Genomic DNA, 13,683 nt, shown 5'->3' on the forward strand with positions numbered 1-13,683 from the left:
TATAGTACTTAAGCACTTGGATTCTGAATCAGACAGGTTCATACCCTGGGCTCCACCACTTAATAGCTGTGTGTCCTTGGGCAAGTCACTAATTCTGAAATTCTTCTGTTCTCTTCCCTAGAATGGAGCTGATGGCGCCTACCTCCTTAGAGGTTTGAGAGGATTAACTGAAACATACACCTAAATGCGAATGACTTTTATTATGACGTTTAAGTTCTTATCTTTGCAAAGAAGTCATTTCGGATCAACTTTAAATATCTTTAGGGTTTGCCTTAAGAGCACTGACCTTTTCATCTTATTAAAAAAAAGTCAGCCCAAGGATCCTTCATATTCTTCAAGTGAAAGACAAACAAAGGGAGTCCCCACCCCAATCTGCAGCCCGAGAAAAAGCCCCCAAATGAAAGTCCCTGGAAATATTTTGACATAAGCAGGATGTAGGAAAAGCATGTGCATTATCACACAATTCGCAGGATCCACCTACGCCTCTTGAAAACTGGAACAATTTTTAGAGAAAACGTTGATTCCACAGTTTAAATTTAGACTGTTCCACTCCCCCACCTCCTGTTGAAAATGCCTGAGCTCAGCTACACAAAGCCTGAACTTGGTGCTCCCAAGGCTAGTAGTCCCTGGAGAGAAGGCGCCCCTCACTCCAGAGGCCCCCAGCCCACAAACTGATACTATCACCTAAGAAGGGCAAAGAAAGGCAATTATATTAGCAATTTTCTTACAATGGATGCTATGTGGTGCTATCTGTATTCATTTGTGGCTCTCCCTTAATCACTTCTGATTTTCAGGAGTACCTCACCAGCTACTAAAGCAACAAGTAGAAACACTGTCTAGATTAAAATTGTACTGTGCTGAATATAAAATAAATTTTAAAAAATCAAAGCATATAGGTGTCTTTCAGTCATAGCTGATATGGTTGCAAATAAATACAATGTTCACTTGAATTTGAAAATACCTTCTTAAGACTCTAAAGAGATCCTGGCCCCAGGTTAGTTAGTGTTGCCAAAACACAGAGACACATACAGTATTCACATTGCTCAACTTGTGTGGTCACATTTACAGTGTTCCCTGCCCATTAACTCTTTCAGAGTGTTCTTTAGTTTCTGCGTCTTATCTGTTAAGAATGAAGCAAGTCTAAAGATAGTCAACATTCTCCACATTCTCTCCACTACAGAGCAACCACACGTTGCCAGAGAGCCTCTCTGGGAGAGCCCTGGGGCCAGAGTTAAAATGAAACATCACACACACACTGGAAGCAAACAGACAAAACAAAGGACGGGGCTCCCACCAGAGAGGAACTGAAGTGGGACTTCCTTCATATATTTAATAAGGAAGCACAACACTGAAAAAGCACGTCAAAGACATCGACTAGGGATCTCTAAAAGACTCACGTGGCCCGTTTGTATTGATTTCTTAAATCCAGTTCACAAATTCTCATTAAGCAAGTTGAGTATCATTAAAACATATCTAATTTCAAGATACGAAAATCAGAGTTAAAAGCCCTCTGCCTCACCATCTGTAGGCTTTGATTATTCTCCGACTTCCAATACTTTCCACTCCGAAAGATGGGGAGAGAATTATTGGAGCAGCTAGACCTTGGACATGTTCCAGAGTTTTATCCCCATTTACAAAACAGATCTCCTGCCTGAAGCTTCTCAGTTATCAGTGGTTAAGGTAGCTGGAAATCAAGATTCCCTAATAACCCTCCCCATTCTTCATCCCTTCACGGCATATAAGGGGTGGGGTTTAAAACAGGATATCTGTGAAAGAGACAGGGGAAGTGCTAACAAGTGATATTTCTTCTCCTTCAAGCTTTAATTGTTTCACTAAGCAATGTCCAGAAGACTAGGCAGCTTATGCAATTCAGTGCTTCCCTACAAGTAAAACAATAATACTAGCTTATCTTGATGGGAACCAAATATTACTCGAGTCCCTACCAATCTCAAATACTAATTTCAAAGCAGAAAAAAAAATCTGTGTGTGTGTGTTTGGGGTGGGGTGCAGTGGTGCAGGGTAGGACAGGGAACAACCTAAAATCAGGTAGACAGCATTTTCTTTATTATTTCTTTTAAAAGCATTTGGGAAAAACAAAGGTCATGAAAAGGGGAATGATAATATGGTCTCCCGCATCTACTGCGATGACCTGCCCACTCCTCTGGGCACTGGGCACACAATTCCCACTGTTTCCATTAGGGAATGCAGGTCAGTTCTCCTTCCTCCACGGAAGACAGGCAGTGAGTGACCAGGCTCCCTTCAACAGCACCCTTGGGCACCAGTGTGCCGTCTCTGAGAAAGGGGAAGGGTACACAATGGAGGCTCAAGGCCACTGTCATACCACCCCCCCAAAAGGGCCACTTGTGAACATTTGTTTTTCCCATTCTAATTTAGGAAGTGGGAGGTCACAACAAGGGCAGGGGCTTGCCCAGTGTGACACAGCCTAAAATAAAGTGTCATTACTTCTCCCTGTGCTTCCTGGGGATTTCATCCTCTCAACGGTTCACTATGAGTTTCGCCACCAGTTGATCTGGGTAGAGGCAAAGGGTGCTCAGGAGATGGGGTGAGAAAATTCTTGACAGGAGGAACCAAGGTTGAAACCTGGAGCAAGGTGTGCTTGTTTATTATTATTTTAGTTGTTTCAAACTAGTTTCTTTAGGGGTTCCATTTTCACTCCTCAATGGATTTTATGCATTTCTCAGATGCTTCTTCACTCATTAGTTCATCCAGTTCTGAAGGGTTACTGAGCGTCACCTTGATCAGCCAACCATCTTCATAACAAGATCTGTTGACAAGCCGTGGATTTTCTGCAAAAGCTTCATTAATTTCAGTTACTTCTCCTGATAGAGGAGAAGAGAGTTCACTAGCAGCTTTTCCACTTTGCAAAGCACCAAACTCCTCATTTGTTCAATTCTGTCCCAACTTCAGGGAGACTACAGACAGTAAACATCTCCCAAAGCTTCCTGTGCAAAACTGCTGATTCCCACCATTCTAACACTATTTTCTGTTGTCATCCATTCACGTCTGTCTGTGAATTTACGCACAGAGTGGGGCTGGTGCGCAACGTTGGGAAGGTGCCCACCCTCAGCCCTGGGGGCTGAGGCCCCAACGCTCACTTTTTTAAAAACACAGACCAAATCCTTACAATGAGCAAGGCCTGCTAGGGCTGGAGATGCTCCTTCCTCTTCTTCAGTAATTAACAATTTAAAGGGGGTGGAGTGGGAAGCGGATATGACAGGTGCAGAGAAACATCCCAAAAATTTTTACAAAGGCACACAAAGAAGGTGCAATGAGTTTAGGAGACAAGCTTCCATCCTAGATGTGAGTCACTTGACGTCTACGTAAGCTGAAACTGCCCCGAGGCCTTCGGACCCATCTCAACCGGCCCCCATCAGGCCTTAGAGGCTTTCTCAACTGTGCAGTGTGATGTCTGGCCACAGCTCCCACCACATCAGCACAATGCCCTGTGGCCAGCCGGGAGGTCAGAGGTCTTCAGACTTCCGAAACTGCTGCTGATAAAGTCTGGAGGGTACTTGGAAGCAGAGATGTCCACACCCTTTGGACAGGACTATGGATGGTACTTTTAAGTCAGTCCCAAGTCATTCTAGCTCTGCCATGTGCCAGCTAGACGACCCTGAACAGTCAGCCTCAGTTTCCTTGTTGCCTAAAATGGGAATAACACTTGGTATAACTACTAAAGACTCTAGAGAGGCATTCTGATAGATGAATCAAGGGGCTGCCATCAAATCCAAAGACAAAACACCTAAAAACAGCACTGTTTCCAAAACTGACAAAGCTTTGGACTATCAAGAGGGGCCAGAGGAGGGTAAAAGTAATTGCCCCAAATGCAGCGCATTTCAAAGCTGGCCAAGAGGGTTGTAGAAAGGATACCTCTGAACCCAATTTGGCAAATTCCACCTTAGCAGGAAGTTGGAAGGATGGTCTCCGATCCTCACTGGTTACCTAGAGGCACTGCCTAGTCTGGGCTACATCTTTCCTTTATGTAAAAAGGGGGGCGCGGGTAGGCTTTCCAGTCTCCCTGGGATGATATATGATTAATCATTATGAAATACAAATGTGTATGTGAAGGTACTCTGCAAAGCACTACACAAAGGTTATTATAACTTGGTTTTAATGAACATGTAAATCACTGCCACTCGTCACTTACTATGAAAAGTCTTTATGAATTTAAAAAAAAAAACACCTCATTTGGGGCATTTTTTATTTCATCATCAATTGAAACTTATAAAGATATAAGACATGACCAATCGCAGTTCATCACACCCTTGGCTCCTAAATGATTAAGTAGTTTAGTTTATGTACAAGGATTTTCCATCCAGGGAGCTGAGGGTGGAGACGGCTGGGGCTGAAAGAGGATGGCACTGCAGGGCTCTGCAGCCCAGAGCAGCGTTTAGGGCAGAGAAGGAAGAGGACGTGACCCGAGGGACACCTGGCCTTCACAGTCCTTCTCTCACTCACCTAAACCTGCCGCGAGGTGGGGAATATCAAGTAGCCAGGCCAAAGCAGTGGGTCTCTTTGTGAGCCCAGCTCAGTCCCTCCAAACTTGGGCTGCAGCCCATCAGCCAGCAGGGGGCAAAGAAAACAGCTCCAGCTCTAGCCAGCGGGTTCCCTCAGCCCAAAATGAACAAGGCTTAACCTTCCTCCCCAATCTGCCTGCATGTGAAATTTCAACGAGACTGCCAGTCCACCCTACCTGCAATAGTCAGTATACATCCATGATCATTCAAAACGATTCTATGGGGCTTCCCTGGTGGCGCAGTGGTTGAGAGTCTGCCTGCCGATGCAGGGGACACGGGTTCGTGCCCCGGTCCGGGAAGATCCCACATGCCACGGAGCAGCTGGGCCCGTGAGCCATGGCCGCTGAGCCTGCGCGCCCGGAGCCTGTGCTCCGCAACGGGAAAGGCCACAACAGTGAGAGGCCCGCATACCGAGAAAAAAAAAAAAAATTCTAAAACATCTAAATAATCAATATACTTTAGATTTACGACCTCTTTAAAAATGTGCTTTTTCAGTTAATTAAAATAAAAAAACTTGTTTTTTCAATGGGGTTTTCTACCTCTACATTAGGTACCTGGGTAATGAAGAGTTAAAATGTTCTGCCTGTTTCCACCCATTTGCTGCCCTCCTCATGCCTTTTTTCATTTTGTCAGGCCACTCTTTAGCTGGTGCTACTCAAAAGAAGTTGTTGGTTTGAGAGACCCTGGCTTAATAACCAGCACAAGCATTAAAAGGGGACTGAATCAATTTCCAGTGATCACTCCTCAACTGGTACCTTGAAGCCTAGGGTGGGAAGTAAAACAGCTGCAGGGCTGAAGAGGACAAAGGCAATGACAGGCCCTAGAGAAATAGGGAAATAGAACTCTCAAGAAATAAGTTGAGAGTTCTGCGTATCAGGCAATGTTAGGGAGTGAGTATTCCGGCTGGGAGACCACCGGCTGTTCACGAATCAGGAACGCCCGGTGTGTCACTAGAGAAATGCCACCTGAGTTGAAACCAATAAACCAATATGGCACCACGGAAGCATCATGTGGAGGATAAAGGAAAAACACAAGAAGATAACACCCCAAGTGCGTGAGGCCCTGCCCTCACCATGACAAACTGGAAGGATAAACCAAGCACTAAGTCTCAACGATCCACAAAACCTTAACACACTGTTTATCAGGCCCCCAAACAATACAGGTCCCAAAGACAAAAAACACAAGCCATCAAGGATCAACTTTTCAGATCACCAACCAAAAACATCTAACAGCTGTTACTGAACAGGGTTTGAATAAAACCAGGTACAGAGATAATTAATGCTCAGATATAATCCATTGTAAAGTCACAAAGGAACTAAGGAATAGGGTCCACTGGCCAAAATCCCCTTGGCTCAGGATCCAAATGAAACCAGAGAGAAAAACTGCAGGGTGCGTTGCGGGGGTAGAGTGGGGTGCTTCTATTCTCACTGACAGAATCTGCTATCTGAAACATTAGTCAAATAAATGTGAAGAACTGCTTGTGGATTCCTGACGACAGATTTAAACACAACTAAGGAGGTGACTCATAGGCAAAGAACAGTCTCTCTATGCCTACAGCCAAAGAATACACTTCCTCTCACACACATTGGATTCATAGCAACGTGAGAAAGTTCAGACCTGACTTGGTTATGGCTCCTTTTCCAAAAATATATAAACGAAGGAGAGTTTTAAAGAAGTAGTGGATTTTAAAATTCTCTGTCCTTCACATTATCACTTACTGGACACGTAATTTCAGCGGAATCCGAAATTGGACAGCTCTGGCAGGGATGGGGAAACATTCTGCCCAGTGCTTTGCTGGCCCAAAGCAGCAACTCTGATTACTGTGAGCCCATCTGATCTGACACTCGTGTTTCTTCTTCTGGCCTGCTGGCTGGCAGAGCGCCCTGGGCGTCTAGAAGAAGGCACCACAGCACAAATGTTCACCCTCCTGTCCCTCACAGAGGGCTGAAAAGCCCGTTTTATTTCACAAGACTTTGAGCAAGACTCTAAAAATGTAAAGCCTTTTACTTGGAAAGTGAAAGTAAACGAGAACTCGAAGATGCCGTTCGATAGCATCCCAGCAGTGTCCAATGACACTTCCCCTCAGCTGCCCTTAGGAGGGTAATTCATAGTATTCAATATTTCCCATTCTTTTCAATCTTCAGTAGTTTTTTTTCAGCTGAAAGAAAAACCAATTTCTAGTTTTGAAAAGACTTAAGACTGACGAACAGCAAAAACCCATAGTTTATAAAGATTAGATCTCTCAACGCCAAATGCTTTAAAATCCCAACAACAGCTGCCACTCACACTTCCCCTGTACCCTCTGTAAACGGAACACAGGTGACTTTCACTTGGGTGAGTATTCTACCTAAGCGCCAGATGAGAAACTGACACTTCAGGGCTTTAAAAAACTTTGTTTTAAATAAAGAAACTAATTTTACTTACTTTTCCATACAAAATCCTTCGAAAACTATTTCCCTTAAAGCCTCTTTCATTCTTAAGTTTGTGTATGCTATGTGAAAGAACATAGCCTGGACTTCCCTGGTGGCGCAGCAGTTAAGAATCCGCCTGGGGACACGGGTTCAAGCCCTGGTCCGGGAAGATCCCACATGCCACGGAGCAACTAAGCCCCGTGCACCACAACAACTGAGCCTGTGCTCTATAGAGCCCGCGAGCCACAACTACTGAGCCTGTGCGCCACAACTACTGAAGCCCGCATGCCTAGAGCCCGTGCTCCACAAGAGAAGCCACTGCAATGAGAAGCCCACGCACCGCAACAAAGAGTAGCCCTCACTCGCCGCAACTAGAGAAAGCCTGCGCGCAGCAACGAAGACCCAATGCAACCCCCCAAAAAAAGGAACATAGCCTGACAGAACAGAAAGTCACTTATCTGTTCATTTGTTGCTAAAATAATCAGAAAACAATGCTTTAGAAGGGTTCTGGGATGGAGAATGGATGGGTACCCAGTCTATTGGGCTTTACAATGTTGAATTCACTTTTTTTTTTTTTGCGGTACGCGGGCCTCTCACTGTTTTGGCCTCTCCCGTTGCGGAGCACAGGCTCAGGACGTGCAGGCTCAGCGCTCATGGCTCACGGGCCCAGCCGCTCCACGGCATGTGGGATCTTCCTGGACCGGGACGCGAACCCGTGTCCCCTGCATCCGCAGGTGGACTCTCAACCACTGAGCCACCAGGGAAGCCCGAATTCACTTTTTTTAAGTGCAATTTAGGAATAACACTTCCAGGGGTCTGGATATTTTAAGTTTTATTCCTCAACTGAATAAACATTTTACTGGATTTTAAAAAATTCCTCGCCCCCTTTTGGGGACGGGGGTTGTCAGGCTTAGCCTACTCTCAATCTCCTCAGACTTATGATGCAGACCTCCCCCTTTCCTACCCTCCCACCCAAAGGTGAGTCAACAGAGTGTTACAAACTTACTGGCAGAGAAAACTACAAATTAACAAACAGTAAGTTACCCAAAGAGAATACACCCTCAGAGCAGGGTACAGAATGGCGAGGGGGGTGGGGGCTGTTCGTCACTTATACACTGAACACTTGACAGGGGCAAACGGTGTGATGCATCCCCGACCTTCTTCTCTGTCCCTAGGGCTAGTTAACCAGTTCCTCCCGTAACCACTCCACTTGCTCGGGCCAGGCCTGGGCAACCTTCCACTCTGAGGACTCTGCCGTGCGATGTCTTCAGTCTAAAGTACTAGCTTTATAGCAGCCAGAGGGAATTTAGTCACACTTTCAAGCTGAGCTCCCAAAGGGCAGCTCATAGTGCTACCATACAACCAGGATTTCTGCTGACATCTGTATCCCTTGTGCAACCTTCACCTGCACCTTTTTCCAGGCTCCTCTTTAAATCACTACCCATAAACCATGGTTTCTTTTCTAGGTAACTAAGTTAATGTTCAAACAATGGAGAGCTGCAGTGAAGGAGCAGGTGACATCTCCCCTCCCCTCATTTTTTGTAAACTTGAGAAAAAAGAAAGTTTCTTGCGTACCTTTGGTGAGCTAAAGGATTGTGGGTGGTAGGCCTAGCTGTGGATTTAAGCCAAGTGACTGGCAAAAACACCCAGTATGAAAAAAAGGACAAAATCCTATTTCATCCAGGAATGATTCAGCAGGAGCTGTTCTTCCATTTCTTTACCAAAAGCTTAGGAGATTGATTTTTAAGGAGAAATAAAATCACCTGAAATATCATCAAAACCTGGGCTCCCAACAGTAATGGGAAGGGGAGGGGAAGAAATTAACAATGACCTTAAAAATTAGCTACCAGCACTGGCTTCCTAGTTAACCAATTATCAGCAGGGCTTTAGTCACCACTCCACCCACATTCTAATCCCCATGTGGAAAAATCCCAACATTTGAGCATAAAATATCCTTCTGAACATTTGGACTATCACCGTAAGTCACTGGGGACAAAGGGGTAACTTTATCCCAGGGGAATCACCCCCCCCCACACACACACACACCACCACCCCTTGTTTAATTTATCAGAGTACCCAAAATACTAACTACAACCCAGCAGATAAGCAGCATATCAGCCTGTGTTAACCAGTTACAATTCAATTTTGTGTTTGCCAGCCACTAGGCATTTTATTAAAAATCCATAAGACATCTAGGTTGAACCTCCACGACCCAGGTATGTTGCTTTCTTTACCACCACTGTGCATGTGTGTGGTTACGAAAGGGACATATAGATCTATGGACATAACTTAGTTATTCAAACATCTCTCTGGTCCATTAATCCAGCCTCACAAACACCCAGTTTCATCTGAAAAATAACTTGAGAGTTCTGCATATCAGGCAATGTTAAGGAGTGAGTGAGTTTTCAGGCTGGGAGACCACAGGCTGTTCACGAATCAGGAACGTCTGGTGTGTCACTAACCAACCATTTGACCTTGAGCAAATCACTTCACCTTCCTAGGCCCCGGGTACGTATCTACGATCTCTACAGCCCCCCAGTCAGTAATGTGAGGCTCAAGAAATAAACTTTTTTTTTGAGGGGAAAGAGACAAAGAAATGAGCTTTAAAGAGCTTGTTTACTGGAATGACTTAGGGTTTGATAGTGTGGTACAAGCACAGGCCACTAACCCAGTTTTCATCCTGGAAGTACAGAGGCTGGCACTCAGCTCTTTTCAGCTGCTTGACCTGAGCCAGCCCTCCACATTTTGTGCTTTTAGAAGATGCCACTTGTGCATTCCCACCTCTCCTTACTTTCTCGACCAGGTCCAAGCCTTTCAATGACCTCCTTCAAAATCCATTTAGAGTCCCCAAAGAATGCACCGTCCCTCTTCGCCCATCACTCACTCCACACCGAGGAGCCCTCAGAGCCTTCAAAGACCTACTAACCGCCAAGGCACTGTGCAAGCCCTGGACACAATGGAGCGGATTCTCTCCTACCAGTATTCTCTTGACCTGGTCATTTTATCCCATCAACTGATACTTCTGATTGTTCTTTTGTATAAACTTTTCTCGACTGGACTTTGGCCCCGTTGGGGTCTGCCACCCAGTCTCTTGCCGTGGCTACGGGTTATCACAGCTCCAAGTTACAGAAATGCAGGAACCAGCCGTCGTTCTGGTATCCCCACAGCGCTCGCCTCTCCTGCCCAGGGGACCCCCCTCGTTCCTTCGGGAACACCCCTCTTCCGCAGGTCGGCACTCCTACTGCGTACTGCCCCGACTTCCCGTCCTTTTTCGTGTTTATAGTACCCGGAGACCCTGGTGGATCAGCCTGTGCTCCTTCCTGGATCATCCCTCAAAAAAATCTACACACACCCTCCCCACCATTAAGATAACCATTCCAGTTGCTCCAGCTGTCCCGGGCGCATCCCATGTTTATGGAAAGGGGCCCATTAAAGCTCTCAAAAGTATACCTTAAAGGCCATCCTAGGGCAAAGACACACCCTTTCTGGCACCAGCCTGCCCGACCGGCTCCACAGTAAGGGGAAGCCAGTTTTTTCCTTTAGGGGAGGGCGGCCGCCTCTGCGGGCAACTGGCTAAGCCCGAAGCCTCCAGAAGGAGCCTGGAACCCTAAGGCCGCCCCCGCGTCGCAAGCCCCCCAGCGCCGGGCCGGAGCCGCGGCGGGAACGGCAGCCCGGGAAGTGGCCGAGCAGAGCGCCCCAGGATAAGGGGAGGAGCACGCCTTTCCTCGGGGCAAGAAAGGCGGAGAAAAAAAGGAAGGCGAGAGACGCGAGGTGAGGGCGGAGGGAGGGAGGGAAGGAGCGGGTTGGGGATGCCGCCGGCGGCCCGCTCCTTGCCGGGGCCGCCCAGCAGCCGTCCTCCCTCCTCCTCCTGGGCCCGCGGCTCCCGAGCGCCGCCTCCAGGAGCCCGGACCCCGGGCGCGCTCGGACTCGAGGGCCCGCAGCCCCTCTCCAGGGTGTGAGCGCTGCCCGGCGCTGCCGCCCTCCGTCCCCCCGGCGCTCCCTTCCCCCGCCCGCCCCTCATTACTGCGCTTCCTCCATTACCAAAGTGCGTCGTCTTTTAAGCCTCACCGCTCCGCCAACCCATTCCGCGCCCCGCCGCTTCCTCCTCCTCCGCCTCCCGCTGGCTGTGGTCGCCCTCCTGACTTCCTCCTCTTCCTCCTCCTCCCCTCCAGGGCTCCCCGTGCCCTCCCCTGGCTCCCCGGACACTCACCCCCTTCCCCATACTGGCGGTGGTCTGTGCCCCGCGCCGGGTCTGTTGCTTGAGAATCAGAAAGAAACGAAGAGAGCGGCTCCCGGCCGAGCAAGCGCGACCGGGGGAGCGGAGAGAAGGGAGCTACGGCTGCCGCGGGGCGGGAAGGAGGGAAGACGGCCGGCGGCTCGGGCCGATGCCTTTTCTGCCGCCGCTGCCGGGGCTGCTACCGCTGCTGCTGCCACGTGTCCGCCTCCTCCCGCCGCAGCTCTGCGCCCCAGACCCAGCCGCAGCTCAAGCCCGCGCCTCCTCCTCACTTCCTAAAATATGCAACCTGCGTGTTAGCCCCGCCCACGCCGCGGCACGTCACCGTTACCGGAGCAACCTGACACCGGCCGCGGGCCTGGCTCCACCCCCGCCCCAAGCCCCACCCCCTAGGCCGGGGCGCGCCGGCTGCGGCCGGTCCGGGCTCCCGGCAGGAGGGCGCCGGGCCCTGGGGCGCGTGTGCCCACGTCCCGGGAGGCCGCGGCCGCGCCACTCCCGGGCGCGCCGGCTGGCTGGGCAGCGGGGACTCGGCGGCCATGCAGCTCCCGCGCCCCCCTCCCGCCGCCCTGCGTGACGGGCCTGCTTTGGAGGGCACGCAAGGTCCTCGGTGGGTGCGGGGACGTCCACGGAACTGGGTCCCCGAATCTCCGCGGACCCGGGGCAGAAACCTTGCGCGGAGGGGCCTTTCTGGGCATCGGAAAGCTCCTCTGGGACTAAGGGAAGTACCGGGATGGGGGTGAGGGGTCGGATGTGCCTGCAGCCAGCGCCCGCAGGAGGGACTGCGCCCCCTCTGCGGAGTCCAGGCCCCCGCGCCCACCTGCGATGGCCTCCCCGGCCAGCCTCTTGGTGCCCTCCCGAATGCCTCCTGTGGTCTTGGTATCCCCGTTATCCATATCCCCCCAGGGCCTGAGCTGGCCTTGCCGGAGGTCCCAAGTGCCTTCTCCCTCCTTTGCTTCAAGACCCCCAAATGATAATCCAAAGGGCCTGCTGTTAATTCATTCACGCTACTGTGTGAATGAAAGCTGCTTTTCCAGTTTGGGGATTCATTTTGGCGGGGAGGAATAACTGAAACCTAAGGGAATGCATATCCTTAGCAAAAGGGGCTCCTCCGAGGAGGAGATGTTTGAGGGCCTGTCTCATGCCTCTCCTTGCTCCCAACCTGGCACAGCAGGGCCTCTTTCACCGCAGCCTTTGGTGCTGTGAGGGACCTGGGCCTGGAGTGTGGTGAGTCCAGGAACCCCCCAGAGGGCCCTGGCCTGGCTGCGCTGTGTGGCTTTCTCCCATTACAGCTTCTGCAGAGGCTGCAATGGCTGAAGTTCTCCTACAGTTAAAAAGCGAAGTATTATTAACAATGTTTTGGGGAAGTCAAGCATACTCTGGGAAAGCACGATTTGCAGGAGAAAGTACTCCATGTCTCTGGGAATTCTGACTAGAAACAAGGAAAACATTAACTTCCTAAGCAAGTTAAAACCGGCCCTATCAACTCCAAGTATTAATTTAACGTGAGTAAAGATGTGAAACTTGAAAGAAACGGGGAAGGGGGGAAGGAAGAAAGAAAAACAAAGGGGGAAAAAGTAGCAACTGTGTTATCAGTTAGACCATTAGCATAAGTCTTGTTCCTTCTTAGAAGAAACTGTTTCTTTCCTCTTGCCCAAGAATGCATTAAGGGCTGGTGCCTCCTCCAGCGACCTTCAACCTTGGTTAAATCAGTGGGGGCCCTGAAGAGCAGAGGAATTGCCAACTGAATTCAAATTCGTGACTGCTGGGGAAAGAACCCCCAAATCCAGAACAGAGTTCCAAATGCTGCTAATTCAACAGAAGGAATTTATGAAGAGTTATCAGGGCTCTGTCTCCAAGGGTCTAGGAAATGCTTTATTTACATGCCCTACATCCACCATTACCGCTAACATGTAGGAAGCTTTTGCTTGCTAAAGATCTCTCAGCTTGTTTGAGATTCATTATCCCTTGGGCCCTGGTCTGCATGGAAAAAACACAGCAAGAACAACAACAAAATGTAGAAAGCAAAAGTCTGAACAATGTAGGTTTCTCCTGCTAGCGGATCACCTTTTCCTCCCTTCATAAGTAAAATTATCATTTTTTTTTCCCCATTCAACAACATAAACCTGATAAATCAAGGCATTTCCCTTGGTCTCTACAGCTGTTCATTTGGTAGCTGAAGATTACCGAAGGTCCTTTCAGGAGGACCTCAAAGTTCTAGCTATATGCCAGAGAGGGGAAAAGGCATAAAAATAAATATTAAAATCCAAAACTTGTCATCACCTCCACATAGCACTTTTACATATAAAATCCGCTAGAATTCTCACAAGTCCAAAAGGTAAAGGGCTTTAGCCGCACTTTCCAGCGTGGGAAACTGGAGGTTTGAGGACTTCCTTCTAACAAGGCCACTCAGCTAGCAATGGGGGAGCCTGGCCTCAAAATTGCAAGATGGGAACCCATCTTCCTGCTTGTAAAATGTGGTCTCTGAGCATAGCACCAAGGA

General features: G+C 48.8%; 1 protein-coding gene across 2 annotated transcripts in view; it reads right to left on the bottom strand.

The window, feature by feature from the left end:
- ATP1A1 (ATPase Na+/K+ transporting subunit alpha 1) overlaps positions 1-11,447 on the bottom strand; it is a 33,144-nt gene extending 21,697 nt beyond the window's left edge. Inside the window, exon 1 of one of the 2 annotated variants that reach the window (XM_089917264.1) lies at positions 11,160-11,447. In XM_089917264.1, the coding sequence (XP_089773390.1) occupies positions 11,160-11,171 (12 nt within the window). In that variant the 5' untranslated portion in view covers positions 11,172-11,447. The remainder of the gene's footprint in view (positions 1-11,159) is intronic. The other variant, XM_022583976.3, reaches the window with a different exon arrangement.
- Positions 11,448-13,683: the final 2,236 nt, after the last annotated feature.

Source organism: Delphinapterus leucas, chromosome 1 (assembly GCF_059928025.1).
Source record: "Delphinapterus leucas isolate spDelLeu-1000000601 "Yukka" chromosome 1, BTC_Dleu_Yukka2, whole genome shotgun sequence".
Classification (NCBI taxonomy): Eukaryota; Metazoa; Chordata; class Mammalia; order Artiodactyla; family Monodontidae; genus Delphinapterus; species Delphinapterus leucas.